At 37.4% G+C, this 23,654-nt stretch overlaps 2 protein-coding genes across 2 annotated transcripts in view; one reads left to right on the top strand and one right to left on the bottom strand.

Moving 5' to 3' along the window:
- LOC109046325 (dipeptidase 2-like) lies at positions 1–19,209 on the top strand. Its single transcript, XM_042727859.1, has 11 exons — positions 1–1,173; positions 5,197–5,345; positions 5,551–5,677; positions 6,087–6,216; positions 11,116–11,257; positions 11,468–11,537; positions 12,229–12,405; positions 12,596–12,680; positions 12,751–12,826; positions 13,157–13,292; positions 17,919–19,209. The coding sequence occupies exons 2-11, from the start codon at positions 5,206–5,208 to the stop codon at positions 18,105–18,107; spliced, it is 1,272 nt and encodes a 423-aa protein (XP_042583793.1). The 5' UTR covers positions 1–1,173; positions 5,197–5,205; the 3' UTR covers positions 18,108–19,209.
- LOC109046324 (solute carrier family 12 member 4-like) overlaps positions 18,897–23,654 on the bottom strand; it is a 20,734-nt gene continuing 15,976 nt past the window's right edge. The window contains exons 17-24 of the mRNA XM_042727858.1: positions 23,115–23,283; positions 22,712–22,907; positions 22,423–22,592; positions 22,131–22,262; positions 21,925–22,032; positions 20,871–21,058; positions 20,387–20,520; positions 18,897–20,216 (exon numbers count right to left, since the gene is read on the bottom strand). Coding sequence (XP_042583792.1) covers positions 20,125–20,216; positions 20,387–20,520; positions 20,871–21,058; positions 21,925–22,032; positions 22,131–22,262; positions 22,423–22,592; positions 22,712–22,907; positions 23,115–23,283 — 1,189 coding nt within the window. The 3' untranslated portion in view covers positions 18,897–20,124. The remainder of the gene's footprint in view (positions 20,217–20,386; positions 20,521–20,870; positions 21,059–21,924; positions 22,033–22,130; positions 22,263–22,422; positions 22,593–22,711; positions 22,908–23,114; positions 23,284–23,654) is intronic.

Genomic DNA, 23,654 nt, shown 5'->3' on the forward strand with positions numbered 1-23,654 from the left:
ATAGTTAAAAATATTTATTTTATTTACTGAGACAAAAAAGAAGAAAACTGTCAGTCCAATTTGAAGGAAGACTGTGGAAAAGTGTTTATTAACACTAAAAAGCATAGTCTGCCTTTTCCTTTGAATTTCTTGATGGCACTGTGCAAGTGCAAGGTTACCAGTTATACCTCTGGTTTCACATACAAGGCCTAAGCCTGGTCTCAGACTAAAATGCATGTCTGGGCTGTTTTAACTGAAAAAAACTTGCATTGATTGATTGAAAAATATGTCAGTGCCCTTCTTTTGTCTCGAGATGCACACGAGTAATATTATTTTCTAAGGCACGTTTATAAATGATACTTAAATGTCCTAATTGAACTATCCTGGCTTAACCTAAACCCTGTCTGTAAAACCAGGTCTTAAAGTGCTGATAATATCTGAAAATAATTTCTTTATATAGGCTAACTAAGCTATAGCAGAATAACTGAAGAAATGATTTTCCGCATAAAAACAGCTACCTGTTACAGCCAAGCAGAAGTGTATTTTTGTAATGTTTTTATTTTTTATTTTTTATTTTGTGGAAAATTCATATAGCCTAATTTGTGTGTAGGCTATATTGAGCTAGGATGGCTTAAGTGTGATGGATTTGTAAGTTGACATTTGTCACAAATTTAAGCTCAAGTTCTGTTGTAGACCCCTTTTTAAAAGATAGACACCATGTTACATCGTGGTTTCACATTATCTGTTTACTTTTTTACTCTAAAGCTCATTTTGTAATTTTTTTATTTATTGTATAATCATCATTCTTTTAACTCATCATACATTGTGTTTTCTGAGAACATGACAACTTTTTAATCTTTGTCATTTTTCTTATACTATAGGCTATGTATAGGAAACTAATTCATTTATCTAACATGTTAAAGCGTTTGTCAGAACATTTGTTTTTCCGAAGGCCTATGTTTTTCACATGTGCTTCCAATTAAGTACAGTTCATGTCAGTGTTTATGTGCCTACGAGGACCACGCGGAAGAGGGCGACAGTTCTTCAAAGGGCACAGCACCAAAGCGTTTATTACCGGGACTTACACTATCAGCACATGGGCAAATTCCGCACAGAATAACAGATTACTCCACATGGCATAAACATCTCTTCACGTTCATGAGTAGCCAACTTTAAAGCAAGCCTCCTGACACGGTGAGTAATAATGGTATTTATAATAGGCTATACTGTGTATTTTACAGACGGACATTTCAGGCTTGCTTGACAGAACGGAGGGAGGGGAGATCTGCATTTCTAACACTTTTTTTGTTGTTGTTATTCACTACTTTTTTTCTCCCGGTGTTTAGACAGTTAGGAAGGACAGTTAGGTTGACTGTAAGGATACGTACACGTAGGCTATATATGACATAAATGTTGCACATCTTTAGTCCAAGACATAAAATATAGTTAACTGAATGCTCTCATAACGAGGCGTGTTCACACTTCATTTGCTTGAAAGATGAAATAGTATGTGTTTAAGCTAAATGCTCAATAACATTTTGCATGTTAGTAAACCATTAAAAAGATACCACATGTCGACGTTTTTTTGGCAACAGATACAGATACACTTACATCAGTGAAATGTATAAAGTTAATAATAATAATAAAACGTGGGCTGTGGGTTTGCTGACTATATCCTGTTGCCGGGGTACATTATATATCCTGTATTTAAAATAATGGAAACAAATAAAGGACACTTTTGAAACGACCATATATAATTAATGCTAGCAAAAACTAGCTTTTAATTAAAAAAAAAAAGTATATTAAATAGGCTCTAAAATATTGTGACAACCTCTCTGTGAGGCGAAAAGCCTGGATCTCCCCTTCATCCATTTCATTTCTTTCTTGAATGTAAAATCAGCTTATCGGTAACTGAACTAGTTCTTGATCTAGTCTTGCCATAATGATTTATATGAAATATCTCTTAATATGATGTAGTGTGTATATACTGTATATATATATATATATATATATATATATATATATATATATATATATATATATATATATATATATATATACATACAGTACAGACCAAAAGTTTGGAAACATTACTATTTTTTATGTTTTTGAAAGAAGTTTCTTCTGCTCATCAAGCCTGCATTTATTTGATCAAAATACAGAAAAAACAGTAATATTGTGAAATATTATTACAACTTAAAAAATAGTTTTCTATTGGAATATACTTTAAAAAAATAATTTATTCCTGTGATGCAAAGCTGAATTTTCAGCATCATTACTCCAGCCTTCAGTGTCACATGTAACATCCAGTCTATCACATGATCATTTAGAAATCATTCTAATATTCTGATTTATTATGAGTGTTGGAAACAGTTCTGCTGTCTAATATATTTGATGAATAAAAGGTTAAAAAGAACTGCATTTATTCAAAATATAAAAAAAAATTCTAATAATATATATTCTAATAATATATTTTCTTTACTATCACTTTTTATCAATTTAACACATCCTTGCTGAATAAAAGTATTGATTTTATTTAAAAAGAAAATGAAAAAAAAAATTACTGATCCCAAATTACTGACCAGTAGTGTATATTGTTATTACAAAATATTTATATTTTAAAAACATTTTTTTTTTTTTTTTTATTCATCAAAGTATCCTAAAAAAGTATCACATGTTCTGAAAAAATATTAAGCACCAGAACTGTTTCCAACTTTGAAAATGAATCATCATATTAGAATGATTTCTAAAGGATCATGTGATAATGATCCTAAAAATTTAGCTTTGCATCACAGAAATAAATGATAATTTAAAGTATAATACATTTAAAAACAATTATTTTAAATTGTAATAATATATCACAATATTAAATTTTTTTCTGTATTTTTGATCAAATAAATGCAGGCTTGATGAGCAGAAGAAACTTCTTTCAAAAACATTAAAAATACTAATGTTTCCAAACTTTTGGTCTGTACTGTATATATATATATATATATATATATATACATACATATACATACACACACAGTGGTGTGAAAAAAGTGTTGGTCCCCTTCCTGATTTCTTATTTTTTTGCATGTTTGCCACACTTTAATGTTTCAGATCATCAAACAAATTTAAATATTAGTCAGAGATAACACAAGTAAACACAACATGCAGTTTTTAAATGAATGTTTTTATTATTAAGGGGAAAAAAAAAATCAAAACTACATGGCCCTGTTTGAAAAAGTGTTTACCCCCCTGGGTAAAACTGTGGTTTTCACACCTGAGTTCAATTTCTCTAGCCACACCCAGGCCTGATTACTGCCACACCTGTTCACAATCAAGAAATCTCTTATATAGGACCTACCTGACAAAAGCCCCTTTCACACTGCACGTTGGACCCGGAAAATTGCCAGAACATTGCCGGGTCACCTTCTGTGTGAACGCAAACACATCCCGGGATTGATTCCAGGATTGATCCCGGGTTGGGGACCTAGTAACATTGCCGGGTTCAGTCCCGGAACGAGCGCTGTGTGAACAAAAGCCAGAACTAATGCCGTGTCGTAGTGATGATGCACGTTATCGCGCGACTCTTTTAACGTGTTTTGAAGGCAGATCAACGTTCGCGACGAAAACAAATATGTGCAAACTGTAACGAAGCAGAGATCAGTTAGTTCCTCACTTTCCGCTCTGAAGCTGAGATCATTCACCAGCTTAAGTGAAAGTTAATGTGCCTAGCGTTTTCGACTCGTACATTATAAGTCACACCCTGATATCACGTGTCTTCACGGGACCTTTACGGGTTGTGTGTGAACGCATGCACATATTCCGGGTAATCACTGGCAGTGAGGAAAGGGGCAAAATCTAGTGACTTGGGAACATTTGCCGGAACACATTACCCATGTATTTTCCAGAATCGCAGTGTAAAAGGGGCTAAAGTGAAGTAGACCAAAAGATCCTCAAAAGCTAGACATCATGCCAAGATCCAAAGAAATTCAGAAACAAATGAGAAATAAAGTAATTGAGATCTATCAGTCTGGAAAAGGTTGTAAAGCCATTTCTAAAGCTTTGGGACTCCAGCGAACCACAGTGAGAGCCATTATTCACAAATGGCAAAAACATGGAACAGTGGAGAACCTTCCCAGAAGTGGCTGACTCATCACAGCGGCGACTCATCCAAGGGGTCACAAAAGACCCCACAACAATCCAAAACACACCAGCAAGTCCACCTCTGAATGGCTAAAGAAAATACAAAATGAAGACTTTGGAGTGGCCTAGTCAAAGTCCTGAGCTGAATCCTATTGAGATGCTGTGGCATGACCTTAAAAAGGCGGTTCATGCTCGAAAACCCTCCAATGTGGCTGAATTCCAACAATTCTGCATAGATGAGTGGACCAAAATTCCTCCACAACACTGTAACAGATTCATTGCAAGTAATCACAAATGCTTGATTGCAGTTGTTGCTGCTAAGGGTGGCCCAACCAGTTATTAGGTTTAGGGGGCAAATACTTTTTCACACAGGGCCATGTAGTTTTGGATTTTGTTTTCCCTTAATAATAAAAACCTTCACTTAAAAACTGCATGTTTTGTTCACTTGTGTTATCTTTTACTAATATTTAAATTTGCTTGATGATCTGAAACATTACAGTGTGACAAACATGCAAAAACATAAGAAATCAGGAAGGGGGCCAACAATTTTTCACACCACTGTATATATATGTATTAGTGCTGGGCAACGATTAATCGCGATTAATCACATCCAAATAAAATAAAAAAATGTGTACATAATATTTGTGTGTGTACTGTGTATATTTATTATGTATATATAAATACAAACATGCATGTATATTTTTAAGACAAATATGTTTATATATTAAATATATTCATATATAAATTAAATTATATGAATACAAATATATACATGTAAATATTTTCTAAATAAATACTGTATGTGTGTGTGTGTCTTTATGTATACATAATAAATATACACAGTACACACACAAATTTTTTTATTTTGGATGTGATTTATCATGATTAATCATTGCCCAGCACTAAATATATATATATATATATATATATATATATATATATATATATAGAGAGAGAGAGAGAGAGAGAGAGAGAGAGAGAGAGAGAGAGAGAGTACAGTTTGGCCACTCGTTACTGTACATACCAGTTGCTTCCAATTTCTGATTATTTTTTATTAGAGCAAATTCTTTGACTTTCTTTTATCAGCGTTATAGGATGTTAATATATAAAAAAGCAGGCATCAGAGGTGCTTGGATACGGTGGTTCATATGCACCCTTCTCTCACTTCTTCATGGAGTAATATCTGAAACCAGTAGAGCATTGGATATTATGACAAAATATCCACTGATTGATGGGTATGTCTTACTTTTCACTTACATTCATTTACACATCATTCATTTTGATTTTTAATCTGTGCTTTAAACATAACTGGTTTATAATATATAGCTGAGGATACTGACAGTAAATGGCTTCAGAAAAGGTTGTAGTTGCACCAACTGCAATACAAATGGTGTTGTGATGTCTTTTGATTTCACACCGCTTCTCTTTCTCTTTACTCAGACACAATGACCTGGCATTACGTCTGAGAATGCACCATAATAACAAACTGAGCACTTTCAATATGTACAACAATCCTAAGGTTGCTACAGATATTAGTCGCCTCATTGCTGGCCATGTTGGAGGACAGGTAATTTCTCTTGGCTGATCTTGAGTATAATCTGAATATTTAACCATTTGTAAATTTGAAGTCACAAACCTATATTTGGGTATGCTGTATATTGTGTAGATCCAGTGCTGGGCCTGATGAACAAGCTTGTTTTTCCCTTAAATTCACACACAGCTAATATCGTGCGGTTCCATGAGCAATATTTGATTATCTATATATATCTATATTTACCATTATCTTAAAGTCCACATTTCTCTTCTTATAAGTTCTTTAATAAGTCACAGAATTTCACTGAAACTGCTAATTTGCCTAAACTGCCTAAAAATGGTCATATTTCTTAGACATTTTGGACCCATAAGTGATTGGCCAGTTCACTGTTTTGGTTATTTTGTGCATGATTAGAGATAAATAAGACTTTGATATTTGTTAGGTTTTTGCGGCATACGTGCTGTGCACGGCTCAGGACAAAGACGCTGTCAGACTGACCTTGGAACAGATTGATGTAATTCGTCGTATGTGTACTGAAAACCCAGAGATGGAACTGGTCACCACAGCTGAAGGTACTATTGGACCCCAACCTCCACCTGACCAAGTCATTTCACTTTGCTGTGACTGAACATTTTGAAGCAGGCCTGGTTCTACGCGGGGGCTAGAGGGTGCTAAGCACCCTCAAATGAAATCAATTGCACCCTCAGTTAAAGCTGTTATAATGGCATTTCATTGCAGATTTGGCAAACTATCCAGTGCATTATGGTTTGCATGAGATCGGTTTCTATTTCAACGTGTTTTGTAGTGTTGAGTAATAGCCAGTCACAGACATATCTGTTTATTTCTTGTACGCAACAGTCAATCAGAGGCATTTAAGAATCCACTCACTGCTCAAATTGCTGGAGTTTTTGCAGGTATTGTGTTCAGTATGAATCTTCTCATTATAACAAAGTTTAGGCACAGTGTAAATAAGAGATTCATTGTGCAACATAGAGACCTTCATTGATTATAAAATAACTATGTGAGAACTCAGTGAACTAAGTTGCATGACAGGTTTTAGTGATTATACTGTAATAGGAGCATTCTTTGCATAATAGCAATGGACGGCACTAAAACCTTTATATAGCCTAGTCTATAAATTAAGGTTAAAGCACCGTCACTAATTTAAGAAGCACCCTCAGTGATCGGATTTTAGATCTGGGCCTGTTTTGAAGTTTTCAACTTTATACTGAACCATTTAAGGAATTAATGTTATATCTTTTTGCTGTAATATTAACGTTTATAGGTTTGTCATCTCAAATTCTTTTTCATAACAAGCATACCATACAGTACCATACATTGCAAGTCAATGGTCCCCAAAACTGTTTGGTTGCCAACATTCTTCAGAATATCTATTTTCATGTTCCACTGAAGAGTCATGCAGGTTTAGAATCTCGTGAGGGTGAGTAATAGGGCTGGGCGATATATAAAAAAATATATATCAATTATAAATAAATATCAATTTTTACGATATTCGATATGTAACTCGATATGTTTGCATTTGCATTTAAATAATAAAAAAACATGATTTTCTTTTGCCCATTAAAAAAAAAAAAAAAAAACAACAAAAAAAAAAAAACATTTTGATTGAACAGCTAATTTAAGCAGTTAAAAAAAATCTAGACCAAGTGATCACTTATTGCTTTTTATTAAATGAATACATATATGTACCTAAAGTAGTGCAAAACAACTACAGAAATTACATTATGTCAGCTTTTTTTTAGTGCTGAATGACGCTTTCATTAGATCGCTAAACTCCAGCTTTACTTGTTTAGCGTTTTCAGATCGTCGTCGGCGCTTCCGCAATGAATCAGCACGTGTGCATGGTTGCCAGATTGCTTAAAATAAACAAACATCCGGGCAGAAAATTTATCCATGTAACAGCGAAGCTCTGGTTCGGGTAACCACTCTCATGAAAGCTCCTTTTTCAGCGTGTTCTTTTGGGAAAGTATGCTTGAATTAGAAATATTCGATATTCCTGATATTTTCAAATTGTATATCGTCATCAAAATTATTCAGATAGCCCTAGTGAGTAATTGATGATAAAACTTTTAGTCTCTTCAGTGAAAGTTGAAAATAAAAATCTTAATGGCATGAAAGTTCCCACGGAAGTCCATATCCGGAGAGGATGTTGTAAATTATCTTCAGTAAATTCCAAATGAACAAGATTCTTGCCTACACTTGTTGTGTAAGTGAAAGAAGAAGAGACTATGCAATCTCACAGCTACTTGCCTGAGGATATCCTCACGCAACATGATTGGACCAGTGCTTTCCATACATAACACTGTCAAACATCTAGACTGCATTTCAATTATATCATATACACTACACTACCGTCCAAAAGTTTGGGGTTGATATTTTTTGGAAAGAAAGTCTCTTTATGCTCGCCAAGGCTGCATTTATTTGATCAAAATAAGTAAAACAGTAGTATATTATTGCAACTTAAACAACTGTTTTCTACTTTATATATTTTATTGTGTCTTGTTGCATAAAATGTAACAAAATGTAGCATTTCTTGTTATTATCAATGCCGAAAACAGTTGTGCTGCTTAATATTTCTGTGAAAACCAATATTCATTGTTTTCAGGATTCTTTGATGAATAGAAAGTTCAAAAGAATAGTGTATATTGTAAATTGTTTTAAATTAATAGATGTTTAATAGAAACTATACTTATGATCAGTTTAGTGCATGATGAATGTCACTGGATGCTAGCTGAATTAAAAAAAAAAAAGAAAAACCTTACTGACCCCAACCATTTGAACAGTACACTGTAAAACCTGAAAACTCAAAAAAACTCAAAACATTAAACTAAACTCATCAAAACAAAATATTAAACAAAACAAACTCATTTTTTTTTTTAAGTTAATAGAGCTTAAAATTTTTATGACAAGTGGGGCGAGGCTGTGAGACATGGGAGCCAAGCCAAGCCTCGCTTCCATGATCCCACCCCACTCATCACAATGATAGCTATATACAACTTGCTTTTATTAACAGCACATTAATTTATATCTTTATAGTTAAATGCTAGTTAGCAACAGCACACTGGTATGTACTAATGTAGTTAACAAAAAGACTCATAATACTTCCATGTAAATAGTCAAACGACATGCAGTATATATAGCTTTTAAGTTTTGCTGGCCATCCTCAGCCTAACCACAGGCTCTACTCTTCACCATGACGGTAACACTACAAAACCAACATAACAGAAACATATGTACAAACCTGATTCCAAAAAAGTTGGGACACTGTACAAATTGTGAGTAAAAAAGAAATGGAATAATTTACAAATCTCATAAACTTATATTTTATTCACAATAGAATGTAGGTTACATATCAAATGTTGAAAGTGAGACTTTTTCAAATGTCATGCCAAATATTGGCTCATTTTGGATTTCATGAGAGCTACACATTCCAAAAAAAGTTGGGACAGGTAGCAATAAGAGGCTGGAAAAGTTAAATGTGCATATAAGGAACAGCTGGAGAACCAATTTGCAACTTATAAGGTCAATTGGCAACATGATTGGGTATAAAAAGAGCCTCTCAGAGTGGCAGTATCTCTCAGAAGTCAAGATGGGCAGAGGATCACCAATTCCCCCAATGCTGCAGCGAAAAATAGTGGAGCAATATCAGAAAGGAGTTTCTCAGAGAAAAATTGCAAAGAGTTTGAAGTTATCTTCAACAGTGCATAATATCATCCAAAGATTCAGAGAATCTGGAACAATCTCTGTGCGTAAGGGTCAAGGCCGGAAAACCATACTGGATGCCCGTGATCTTCGGGCCCTTAGACGGCACTGCATCACATACAGGAATGCTACTGTAATGGAAATCACAACATGGGCTCAGGAATACTTCCAGAAAACATTGTCGAAGAACACAATCCACCGTGCCATTCGCCGTTGCCGGCTAAAACTCTATAGGTCAGAAAAGAAGCCATATCTTTTCTCTGGGCCAAGGCTCATTTAAAATGGACTGAGGCAAAATGGAAAACTGTTCTGTGGTCAGACTAATCAAATTTTTGGAAGTTCTTTTTGGAAAACTGGCACACAATGTCATCCCGACTAAAGAGGACAAGGACAACCCAAGATGTTATCAGCGCTCAGTTCATAAGCCTGCATCTCTGATGGTATGGGGTTGCATGAGTGTGTGTGGCATGGGCAGCTTACACATCTGGAAAGGCACCATCAATGCTGAAAGTTATATCCAAGTTCTAGAAACAACATATGCTCCCTTCCAGACATTGCCTCTTTCAGGGAAGACCTTGCATTTTCCAACATGACAATGCCAGACCACATACTGCATCAATTACAACATCATGGCTGCGTAGAAGGATCCGGGTACTGAAATGGCCAGCCTGCAGTCCCGATCTTTCACCCATAGAAAACATTTGGCGCATCATAAAGAGGAAGATGCAACAAAGAAGACCTAAGACAGTTGAGCAACTAGAAACCTGTATTAGACAAGAATGGGACAACATTCCTATTCCTAAACTTGAGCAACTCGTCTCCTCAGTCCCCAGACGTTTGCAAACTGTTATAAAAAGAAGAGGGGATGCCACACAGTGGTAAACATGGCCTTGTCCCAACTTTTTTGAGATGTGTTGATGCCATGAAATTTAAATTCAACTTATTTTTCCCTTAAAATTATACATTTTCTCAGTTTAAACATTTGATATGTCATCTATGTTGTATTCTGAATAAAATATTGAAATTTGAAACTTCCACATTATTGCATTCTGTTCTTATTCACAATTTGTACAGTGTCCCAACTTTTTTGGAGTCGGTTTCTAAATCCTAACATAACACATTTAAGTACTAACCTTTGTCTCTCTGTGTTAATCTTGTGTAAAAACACACAAAATAACACTTAATTTCTACATTTATTTTCCTTGTTTGCTGATGCAAAGCATGCTGGGAACTAGAAAACATAATCATTTTAAGTTCCCCTTACTACAACAGCATTTTGACTTATTTCAGTTAAGTCCAATGAACTTTCATTATTAGTTGGGTGAAATTAACTAATTTCATGTAATAAATTTCACTGTTCGGTTTTACAGTGTAGTTTGTAGAAGTATCTGCAAGAGTTCTTCGTGAAAAAATGGTAGTACCTGGTATTGATGTTGTGTAACATAATGTAGAAGACCTAAGACTATGAAAACATGATATTTGACTTTTTTTTTTTTTTGAGATTAAACAATGTCAAGTAGTTCCAGCCAAATGACAAGTGCCTGGCTTAGAAACAGCTACAGTTGTACTCAGCCATATCATTGCACACTGACTGTTCACTTCATGTTACAGGGAGATATAAAGGCACTAATGTCTATTGTGCTCAGATTACTAATGTTGTGGAGAGAAGAGGGCAAAAAAGGATAACACATCGTTTTATATATTTGTGACTTTAAACTATTAATAAACAAACATTTGTGTGTGTTTAGGAATGAAGAATAGTACAAAAATCGCATGTCTAATCAGTATAGAGGGAGGCCACTCTATCGACAGCAGTTTAGCAGCACTACGCATGTTCTACCAGCTTGGAGTAAGATCCATGGCCCTCACACACAACTGCAACACCCCATGGTAAATACTCACTATACTGTACATGTACAGCATAAGCTAAAAATAATGATCTGTGCATTTAAACAAACAAGTTTTAATACTGAATTGAGAGAGGGGCACTAATACAATTTATACTGCATACTTCAAGACATACTGTCCCTGAATTTGTATTGGTCCATTTCATATACTGTAGTTAATTTATTCAACTTTCTCCAATAATGTCATGTGTAGGGCTGAGAGCTCATCTAGTTATTACACTTACTACCAGCAGAAGAATAACAGCCTGACAGAATTTGGCAAGGTAAGTTTTTCTTGATAAATCAGTGGTCAATAAAAAATGTAAAACAGATGTGGATTAAGATTATGTAAGAAGATAAAAGTTCAATTCAAGATAGTTGAACCAAAATTACACTTGTATTTAGTTCAGAATTTGACCCGGTATTAAAGGCCTCTTTCGTTCTCTTCTATATTTGGAAATCCCTGTCTTGTGTCCCCTTTTTGAACCCAAAGTCTAGAGACAAAAAATACTGAAAGGTCAAAGACAGTTTTTTTTATTTTTATTTTTTGCTTAAAAATGGCTTAGATCCTGGAGTTAGTAAAATATTTAAGATGGTAATTTGAATATCATGTTTGCACAGTAGATCATCATTACCTTTGAGAAAAAAATCTGGAGCATATGTGTTAAAATTGCTGACAAATTTGTACCCATAACATATAAAAGACATTTATCCAACATATATACATTACAATATTGACAGTGAGCCAATATGTTAAATGAATTAAGTTTATGGGAAAAACTTCTGCACACTCTTCATAAATGATTATGATGCATTTACTTTGTTTTTGAAGTATAACATGACAAATGGGTAAAGTTCAAAGTACAAAATTACCTTACCTACCTTGATATGTTGAATTGAGCTAAGTGGATCAGAACTAACTGCTTTAAACTGGTAATTAATGAATTTAATCATTCTCTAATCATCTCTCCCCAGGCAGTGGTGAATGAGATGAACAGGTTGGGAATGCTGGTTGATCTGTCCCATAGCTCATGGGAGACAGCCAGAGCTGTGCTGAAACATTCTACTGCTCCGGTTATTTTCACCCACTCTGCAGCCTATGCTATCTGTAACAATATTCGCAATGTACCTGACGACCAGCTGCTTCTGCTGGTGAGACCTCCGTTTGTTTTGCTGCATTAGACTTAGTCCCCCCCCCAGACACACAAAAAAAGCCAGTTTTACTGAAAGAAAGACAGTAATGTAATGGAATATAAGTAATAGAAATGTCACTTTTCACCCGTGTTTTGAGAATAAAAAACTTCAAATATTTTGGAAAGAACAAACTTTGCTTTCTTTGTAGAAAGAAAATGGCGGGCTCATCATGGTGAACTTCTACAGCAGTTTTGTAGCATGTTCAAATAACACAAACATGTCTGTTGTGGCTGGTAAGACACTAGATTTCTTTGTTTTGTTTTTTTTATTTCTTTTGGTTTTAGTTTTAAATGTGTTTTTTAGATCATTTTGATCATCTAAAGCGGGTGATTGGAGCTGAAAGCATCGGGATAGGAGCAGACTTTGATGGGGCAATAGGGTAAGTTAACATCTCATCTACATCTCATCTGTATTGACTTTGCAGAATTTTTGTTTACACACACTTCTTTGCTCTGTTTATTTGCCTAATGTAATTCCACGGAATCCATGCTTGCAAAATTCTGCAGAAAACTTTGTAGATGTGAAAATTTTACATTTTTTAGCTATTAATAACATTGTAGTGCTCTCAGCACCAGTTAACACATTTTACATTATTTAAATCCATCCAGAAGAAGTCATATCCCCAAGAACCACAAAGAAAAGCATGCAGATTATGCCTGTGGCGCTTATCTGTATGTCTGTGTGTTTATGCGTGCCTGTATTATTACAGATTCCCTAAAGGCCTGGAGGACGTCTCCAAATATCCAGCACTAATTGAGGAGCTGATATCAAGGAACTGGACTGAGGAAGAGCTGGCGGGAGTGCTAAGACTGAACTTCCTCAGAGTTTTCCGAAAGGTTGAGAAGGTCAGGAAATTAATTCTTGTGTCCAGTTCCCAGAACAATGAGGTCAGTTAAGATATGTATAAATCTTGGCCTCTTTAAGGGCAGTATAAATATACACCCACCCTTGCAATTGACATTAGTAAACATAACATAGCAAACATATACTTAACGTACATAGGATTTTGTGATAGGACAGGTTTTCTCAACCAATGACCACTGGCCACTTTGGTCACAGTCAGCACCTGTAACTGTTCTATGTTTTTAGCAGTGGATAGTTCCATAAGACATCCCAGTTAAAATATTGTCTGAACTTTCTCACACACATTCTTACAGTATCTTGTTCCTCAGCTTATTCCTTGTACGACAATGGTTATCTTTACAGCCAGATGGAATTCCTGGAAGAATTCCTTCCAGTTCCTTTCATTTTCCTTGAAAAAGACTTTTGCTCTTTGCTCTCAGTGATCCCCATTAATTTATCTGATCACATTACAGTCACTATCTTCCACCGTCAGCTAACCTTCTTTTAAATTACAGTTGTTATTGCAACATCCACTTCAAAAATCACCTCTACCTTACGTCTCAAATCTCCAGACAGACCAGAGAAAGTGTATCTGTTACATCAGGGCTGCCAACTCTTACGCATTTGACACTGTTCTCAAGCCACACTTTCAAAAACATTGGGAGCAAAGAGAACACTGACAGTGTGCTGACTGGTGAGACAGAGTAGGCAGCACCTTGAGACAGGGAGTTATTTAGACCAATCGGGAATTAATTGTAAACTTAATTGTAATTTATCTCCATGCATGCTGGATATTGAGCCTCCCTCTCATCTTGCACTGTGTGAACGCAAGCAGGTCAGTGAGTTACGGTTACGCTCTGTGTCTTAACTGAGTTTAGGTTAGTCATGCCTCGGTTACATATGGTAACCCTCGTTCCCTGAAGGAGGGAACGGAGACGTCATGTCGGTGACCGACGAACTGGGATATCGCTTCGATAGACCAATCTACTTAGAGTGTAAACTAAATGAGCCAGTGAACATTGGCATGTAATTATTGCATCCAGCTGCCGCTGATCACAGCGTGAGTGCATACCAGGTTTTTGCCGCTCAGCGGCGGTACAGCAACCGTGGCAACAGGACGTGATGTCTCCGTTCCCTCCTTCAGGGAACGAGGGTTACCATACGTAACCGAGACTTTCCCTTTCAGTTGGTCATAGGAATGTCAAATTTCGATTATTTCCGTGATCGATCGTCATTTAAATTAACGATCAATTAATCGATTAATCATTAAACATACTGCTGCAAAATGCACACACACACACACACACACACACACACACACACACACACACACACACACACACACACACACACACACACACACACACACACACACACACACACACACACACTAAATGCTTTCTCACTAGAATTAAAGGAGTTTTAGTCTGAATAAAATGCTAGTAGCAGGATTCTAAAATGAAAAGATGTGATTATGATCATTTCATAAAATGAAGAGAGAGCGGCATGTTTACTTTGTTGACTGTTTCCTATCCCGGCACGGAGACTGCTGAACGCTCCTCTTTAAATGGTTTTGTGGTGCTCGTTGTTGTATTTTAAAACACAATTGCAATGTTTTCAACTGACATTATGGCTTTTAAAATAAAATGATCCCAAATGTAACTGTGGCTCGCGTGTGACTGCGCTGCACATTAAGAGAACTGCTTACATCGGCGCTGCTGCACCAAAACACTGTTGCTCACATGAATTTGATCCTGCTGGATTCTGTCCTAGAAAATGTCAGATTTTGAATTTTTCTATTCCGGTAGGCATATTTGTTTTTAAAAATCCGGCATCCCCGTGTGCCCTCCTGGGACCCAGAGATAAGGGAAATTGCTCTTTTGTCGAGTATTTGGGTGCCGTCGGCCATGAGGCCATCTGCGGGAAAAAAAAACGAAACAAAAGTTTCTCCACCTGGCCCTCCTCTGGGGGAGGGAGTGGTGAGTTCACCATCTCCCGAAGAGCAGATCCCTCCATCTCTGGGTCGCCTGTCTCAGGGCCGCTTGCTCTTACGTTTGCCGCCATGTTTGGCGGGGGCCTGGACAGGCAGGGCAGCCCGCCCACGCCCGGCTCCACGATGCTGCTTTGCTGGAGGCTACTACGGCTGCGGCTCGGGAGCAGGGGCGGACAGAGGGCCCTCGGATGGCGGATGGGTGGAGGCAGCAGCTGCCCTCCGGGATGTGTTGGATCGCCTCAGTCTGCTTCCCGGGCGGCCAAGAACTGCTGGGCAAAGCTCTCAACCACGTTGAGAGCCGAAGAGGCCGGTCTGGGACACAGGGGCATTGAGGAACCGAACCTTGTCGGTGTCCCTCAAGTCAGCCAGACACAGCCAGAGATGGTGCTCCTGGACCACAAGTGTGGACATCGCATGACCCAGAGAACTCGCGGTGACCTTTGTCGCTCGAAGCGCGAGGTCAGTGGTGATTCGGAGCTCTTTCAGAACTTCCGCATTGTGACCACCCTCGTGCAGGTCCTTCAGTGCCTTAGCCTGGTGCACCCACAGTAACGCCATGGCGTGTAAGGTGGAGGCAGCTTCCCCGCAAGCCACATAGGAACTGCCGTTTAGACCAGACGAATGCTTACAGGCCCGGGAAGGAAGCACCAGGTCTCCATGCCAGGAGGAGGTGGACTTATCACACAATTGCATTGCTACCACCTGCTGCACTGGTGGGATTCCCGAATACCCCTTCGCTGCACCACCATCAAGGGTGGTGAGGGAGGAGGAGCCCACCGGCCGGTTTCTGGCAGTAAAAGGTGCCGTCCACGACTTGGTGAGCTCATCATGCACTTTCAGGAAGAAAGGCACTGGGGCGGGGTGCTGAGAACCAGCGTGCACCACCCCGAGAAACCAATCATCCAGCCTCAAGGGCTTGGGACGCGGTGGAGGATTCCACTCTAGCCCTACCCTCTCGGCGGCCCAGGAAAGCATAGATGCCATTTCCAGACCCAATTCAGGCTTTGCCACCATCCCGGAGGGCGGCAGTGTGGCCGAATCTTCATCCAACAGCTCTCCTTCCAATGCCGAGATTGATATCCAGTCAGGGGGAGGCCCACTGGATGCCACCGGTACACTCTTTGAAGAGGGCCCAGTGCGTACCGTGGGCTGCTCCACTGGATTGGAGGTGCAAGAGGAGTGGTGGTCCCCAGAGTGTTGGTTCCCTGTGGGGTTTGCCACCACTGTGACCCTCAAACCGCCCGTGCTACTGCCGGATGTGGTTCTCATCTGTCCGCCAGATCAAGCCCCAAATTGCGGCAGAGGCAGCGGGACTTCGCCCCCCTGAAGGTAGCGGAGCCTGGTTCGCAGCTCCGAGATGGTCATCTTCCCGCAGTGGGAACATAACGCATCCACGAAGGCCACCTCAGCGTGCTTGATGCCCAGACACGTGAGGCAGCGATCGTGACCATCACCCGGTGCCAAGTATGACCCCACCCAGAAACGCACGGGTGAAATGGCATCCTTATAAGGACGAGCTGTAGTCTTTATAAAGACGCACCCGTGGAGCTCTTTTAGAGAAAATTCGCTCTTTAGGAAATGCTCTTTTAGTGCTGAGGCGCACAGGGGGATGGCCGCTTGCAACACGACAGGGGGTAGTGCCGCCTGAAGTGCGCAAACCACTCAACACTAGAATGATCACCGCTAAAGAGCCATCTCGCCAACACAGGAAGCTTCCCAGAGGGTGCTGAACCCGTAGTTCACAGCAGACACAGCTGAGGTGAGCAGAACATTACTGTCGCTCGGCTCCAAAGCGAAAAGCTGGTATGCATTGCACCTGCTGCCTTCTTATACTCACGCTGTGATCAGCGGCAGCTGGATGCAATAATTGCATGCCAATGTGCATTGGCTCAATTAGTTTACACTCGAAGTAGATTTCAGACGTGACCGACTGACAGGGAACTAATATATTCTGTATCCTACCTAGAAATAAGCTAGCATTAGCAAAGTTTATTTTTATGCACCATTACAGCAGTTATTTTGTCATTTTATGATACGAACAGTACCAATCCTCAGACAAAGTAGCACCACTGTCAGACAAAACTCTGCTGACAGGTTTTGTATTTTTTTTAAGAATCCCCCCATAGGATTTCATACTCCAAGCTGAAATGAGTTGGTGACCCTGATATACATATAGTATACATATATATCACACCTTACCATCCTGTTCTTGATAATGTATGATAAAATTCCTCATTATCTAAATGCCATCGCACTGGTTCAGCACATTTAATCTGATGAGATTTTATCAAACTGTAACTCTGCTCAGTTTGGACCACAACCAATGCAAGAAATATTTTTAAACCTTGTTGTCTCTGTCAGCCTTATGTATCACTTCCACATACTATGGAAAACCCTGTCTTCTGGTGGCCTATTTTGGTTTAGTTCTAAGATGGTGTCCCTTACCAAAAAGTAGTATACTTAAAGTTTATTTTATTAAGTATACTTAAGTATAGTTCAAGTATACTTAGACTTTTTGTAAGTATAAGTCAAGAATTACATATTCTTATAATTTGTATATATTAGAAGTATCCATCAGTGTGGTCAGAGCACATTTGGATATATGTTAAATATTTCTCTCTCTCCGTATGTTAAGGTACGTGATGATATGCTGCACATTTTACCCAGTGAAGCTGAAATCTCACTTTCGGAAGTAAACAAGAGCTGTCGTACAATGCTTGTCCATCCAGGCAGGCCTGAAAGGAGCCATCAAAATGGGAATGCTCCATTGATGCCTGTGAAAGCTTTAATCTGCTTCATATTACTTCTGATACAGTTACAGTAATCTAACAGTGAATCGTCCAGATAAAATATACAAATGAAATGTTTACCACAGACTGCTTAGCCAACACTTGATTTAAAATCACAACAAGACCAGGAGCACATTTGGATTACATTCGCCGACTGAAACTGACACATTTAGGTCTTTGACAATTTTGGAAACTGTTATGTTTGGTAACGGTTCATGAAGACCATACTTTACAACTGTTTCTTAATATGTATGGCTAGTGTAGATATCACATGAGATAACAAAATGAGGTAACACAGCACTGTTGCGTTATCTTGTACTTTCTTAACATATCAGTAAGAAGCATCTTGTTTCTTTCAGTCTGTCTGGTGTTTCCCTTTTGCAGAAGTAGATATATATATAATGTTGAATACAAAAATATTGTTCATTCATTAAATGTATGTTGAAATGAATGAATGTATTATTAAATTATTTCTTTCCAAACACATTTCTCAAATACTCCTGTCACCTCTTCCACCATGCCCTGCGGCTCACCGTTTGGACTAACAAGCAGTCCTACCTCAAGCTCTGTTGAACTGCTCAAATGTAAAGATTAAGCTTTTGGTAGCACCAGAGAGTCACAGTGTATACTTACATTTATCTGCAGATGACACAGTCTTTTGATAATACTGTATTAATTTATTATAGAAGGAAAAAATACGCATCAACTTAACAATGCAATACCACCTGTTTTTTTCTAGCTTCTTTTTTGTTAATCCATGAGGTGTGCAGTTAGAGGTTGTCTTCTCTGAGACAAAAATAAGATCATATAATACATGTAGCGTGTTCTGGAGTTCATAGAGCACTTTATTTGAACTTTTTTCATAATCTTAGTTTTAAAATAAATTTTTATTAATACTATACATAAAAGTAAACTGCATATTTCATTAAGTGTTTAATCTCTCTTTGACATGAAACACTGTACAGATGTAACACTTTACAACCAGTAACAGATCATCACCTTTATATATCAGATATAATTGTTTTCAGTCAATATAGTTTTCCATATTTTCTTCTATTTGTATAACAAATGTATGTAACAAATGTCTGTACACTAATCATGCCCTAAAAAAAAAAAGAATAAAGACTATCGGTATCCAAAATGTCTCATTCTCAATGTGAGTTGTGTACTAAAATACAGTATGTTGAAAATGAATGGTTCATTTATAAAGAATCAATCTCAAAAAAAGTTATACAATGCAGTTATAAATTACAAAATCTACCCATCCCATTTCAACTCCTTTGGTAATTTTCTAATGCAGTGGGGAGTTTTACAAATAAATAATGAAGACAAAAAAAAAAAAAAAAAAAAAAAAAAAAACAAGCACTCAAACAGCAATTTAAATTTAGAATGACAGTCTTGTATCAGGAAGCACTAGATCTGTTACTTGAGCAGTGAAAGTCAAGATATCACATGTGCTTGTTTATTGTATAGTCTCCCTGTACACAATAATGTTTTGCATGTATTTTTTTTTTTTTTATATTAAAAGGATACGGAATATTTCTCTTCTAAATGAGCTACTGTTGTGAAATATTTTTCTTGGTTCAGACCCAAGCCACAATATTTTCTAATGAACTGTTAGCATGCTTTGAAAGTGTATGTTGCTGCAGCAGCAGCGATTTAAACTCATCACTGTTAGCAAAACCTCAAATGTTTTAAAGTGGCATTGTCTACTTAATGTCATACGTAAGCAATGTTGTTGCTGGAATCATCTGTTATTTTGTGCAGCAAACATGCCCTAAATTCCAAAGTGATTCTGAATGATATGGTGTGAATGTGGAATGGGTTCAGTTGAAAAGGTACACAACTTAAACAGCCCAAACATGCCACTAAAGTGAAATGAATTGTGAAATGAATGAATTACACTTTAGTGTAAAACTCTTTCATGAACTATGATATGTTTAGGATGTGCTAAGATGTTCAGAATGGCTATTCTTTATATGCCACTTTTTTGAATTGCATTAGATAAAGTAACAAACAGTAACAGTGGTCTATGTATTGATCTTTGGCCATTCAGGAATAGATGGTGATAACCTCACGACCTCCACCTCTCACAAGCAGCACTCTCTCTAGCCCTTCAGTTAACACCTCAAGGAATTCCATATCTGACACCAGAGTTAAAGAAACAGCAAGAGAAATGGCAATACATTTATACCATACCAAACAGAGCATATTTTCATGTTGGATTTATCTATATCTCACTAGACACTAATCACACTAGTAAAAGAATGCTTTAATACTGTACTTAAAGTATATCATTCTTTGGGAAGGATACAGTTTTCATCTCCCTCTGGGTTGCGTGGAGGTCCTGGCATGTTCAGCAGCACGAGTCTGGCATCATGGGATTTATTTACAATAACCTCATTCAGCTTCACGGCTGTGTGCATCCGCCGAACATTAGACTGGTCACTGTAACACACACACAAAGAGAGTTTTGATTTAAACTAAGGTGGAATGATACATTTTTCAAATGTGTGGAATTTTATAAATAAATAAGATATACTAGGACCTTTGAGAACTGTAGGTAATACCACACTGAAATTACACAGGCATGCACACCCACATAGTTAACTAGTGTAAAAAAGGCAAAAACAACAAGGGACAGACGCCAATGATCCTCTCCTCTTTATGCTAAACATAAAAAACAAATAGGTCTATTATACAAAGATAAAAAGTAAAACCTACTACTTTGTACCAAATACTGTGTTGGTAGTGTGCAGTGGTGGCATTCCAGTTCTTGTTCCTGCTTGCCTACTCACGGTTTAATGCTGATTAGCTCTCTGAAGTTTTCTGGTGCGTTGCTTCGGTTTCGTCTTTCCGCTTCTATTTTTTCATTAGTCCAGGTCATCTGGGTTTTCTCTGGTAATACTTCAATGGTTTCCTCTTCTTCGTCTGAGTATAGACTGCCCATTCTTATCAGCGAGTGTCTGTCCTTCACTAGCTGGGCCTACAGTCAAGAGTAATGAGACCACACTTAAGAGAACTGCTAATGCATGTATATAACTTTTATAGTCAACGAGACATTAAATGTGATGCTAGCATGAAGCATCAGGTGTGACTTCCCTAATTTTGTAACATGAAATACTGTATTTCATAATGAAATCTTGTACACTTTGATGCATTTTGTACACAGAAAGACAAAAACCAATTGCATGTTGTTTATCATAATGTACAGTCATCCCATTTTGTGTAGAAAAGTCTAAACCACAAAATGCATTTTGTGAATGAAATAATTTGTAAATTTGATATTTTGTCCACAACATTGGTTGATTTCATAATGAAATGCATTTCATAAATGTAGTATGTATTTGTACATAAAACAAGTTGTCTGGATGACAAAATACTGGATGTCAAAAAAGCATAAAAGCCTGCACACAATGTCCTTAAAGAGAGAGAGAGAAATTATTTAAAATGTTTTGGTTTTTATTTTGCTTTTATGTTTTTTTATCTTTGACATACAGTATTTAGTTAAATGCATTTAACATACTGAGTGCTGACAAAGTAAGGGAATTATTTCAACTGAAATGGAAAGCACAGCACAATTTTTTTTAATGCACAATATTAGTATGCAGTTTGGAATTTTTTTTGCACAAATAATGTAATGACTTAACATTTCGGTAGACAAAATTATATTAAAATACTTCAATAAATAAATAATAGAAAAAATAATTTGTGTAACATTCAAGTAACCACATTTCAGGGTGTATTGTTTGTCATTTCATAACATATTTCAATGACTAATGTATTATTTTGCTGTTGGTCAGCTACAGTGTAAGTACAGAAGAGACATTTCACAAGTGAATATTGCTGTACCTCTCTGTCTCTCTCTGCACTAGAGAGCCTCATTTGTTTTAGCATCTGTGACCTCTGCTCCATCATCAGTGTCCGCTCATACGTATATGCTGAGATATCACTGTCGTGCTGCAAATAACATCATTTTACATCACGAAATTATGATGGCATACAAACTTGGGGTGGGATGTGAAGTGTTAATAGTAAAGCGAAAGTGTTCTGGATACCATCTCAACCACTTCCACCTCTGCTTCTAATCTAAGCTGGTACAGGAAGGTTGCCAGGTCCTTCTTCATCTGAATGCTGTTATCGTCCATTTGAGCCACAGTGAAGATGCGCATCTTACATTTACGCCAGACCTGAAGTACAAGAATCCAAATAATATTGTGTTGATTGTCAGAACAAATATTGCCAATATATTTATATTTTAGATCATTCTAATTCATTCTCATTAAGTCTTTTTCCAACATTTAAATTCCATAATTTGTATTTTAAAATTAGCAATGATTAATTGTTCACCTTATGTTGTTTGAGAAGGAAAGGCAGGAGCATGAGCATTCCACCATCATGGACAATCCACCACACATCAATATATCCATCAGAAAAGCGCTCATGATTGCTGGGATAGAATGACACATTTTTTGGAACCATCAGAGCCAGGTGCGCAGCTGTAGTACAGCGGACTGTATCTACAAGTGAGAGAATATGAAAGAGCAGGTGGATAAACATTAGCCTTTCAAAGGACTGTGTCTCAGTGTAGACAATTACACATAACTCAAATAAACCTTGCCCAAACTCTTGTTCTTACTAATGAAGCTTTTCCAAGCCCGTGGATCTTCACTCTGTCTCCAGCCATATGGCCAACCCATTACGACTGTGTTATGTTTCATGCCTCCCAGACCACAGGACTGGATGAGCTGCGCGATCCCCTCTCTCACTTTGGAGGCGACCACCACCTGACAGAAGCCCTTCACCCGCTCAATCTCCATCATGTTCTTTATAGCCTGGTGGAGGGTATAGAAACCTAAATGAATGAAATGTTGCCTTTTGCTATCTCTTCTTTGCACACTCCAGAGAGGCTGATATAGAGCTGCAAAGACAGTAGACCTAATTTCATACATAACAGTCACTGTATTTGCATCTGTAATTTAGGATCACAGTTACAGTCATGGTGATGCTAAAAGTGCGTGTAAATCAGGAAACTTCCTCACCTGTTCTGAAGCTTGTGTTTCCCCATAGCATTCCAGGAAGTTTCCCTGTATCACTGATCCTACAATGGTTAGACCTTTTCCCGCCTTTAGCTGTGAGGCAAAGGTAAGCATTCTGGGATACTTCACATGCAGGTCTTCATCCAACTTCAGCAAAACCAGCAGCTGTGGCCTAATTAACAGTTTTATTTTAATGTGATTTTAGTGTAATTATTTATAAAAAATACAATAAAATAAAAATAAAGTATGGGTGTATAGTATCTAATATAATAGCGTTTCAACATTATATGCTCAAATACACTACACAGTTTGGGATCAGGAAGATTTTTTTAAAAAAGAAATGGATTAAAGGTTAAAAGAGGCTGACCTTTTTGAAATTTCTATTAATCAAAGAATCCTGGAAAAATTCATTGTTTTTCACTAAAATATTAAGAAGCACAAATCTTTTCAACATTCATATTAATAATGAAGAAAGAAAAATGTTTCTTGAGTAGCAAACCAGAATATTAGAATGATTTCATTTGATCATATGACACTGAAGAC

The sequence above is a fragment of the Cyprinus carpio genome, chromosome B7 (assembly GCF_018340385.1).
Source record: "Cyprinus carpio isolate SPL01 chromosome B7, ASM1834038v1, whole genome shotgun sequence".
Lineage (NCBI taxonomy): Eukaryota > Metazoa > Chordata > Actinopteri > Cypriniformes > Cyprinidae > Cyprinus > Cyprinus carpio.

Excerpts from the sequence above, each read along its gene's own strand:
- LOC109046325 (XM_042727859.1), top strand. The coding sequence starts at position 5,206 with ATGTTAATATATAAAAAAGCAGGCATCAGAGGTGCTTGGATACGGTGG. Across the intron at positions 5,346-5,550 it reads AAATATCCACTGATTGATGG|ACACAATGACCTGGCATTAC; the intron begins GTATGTCTTACT and ends CTCTTTACTCAG. Across the intron at positions 11,258-11,467 it reads CACAACTGCAACACCCCATG|GGCTGAGAGCTCATCTAGTT; the intron begins GTAAATACTCAC and ends TGTCATGTGTAG.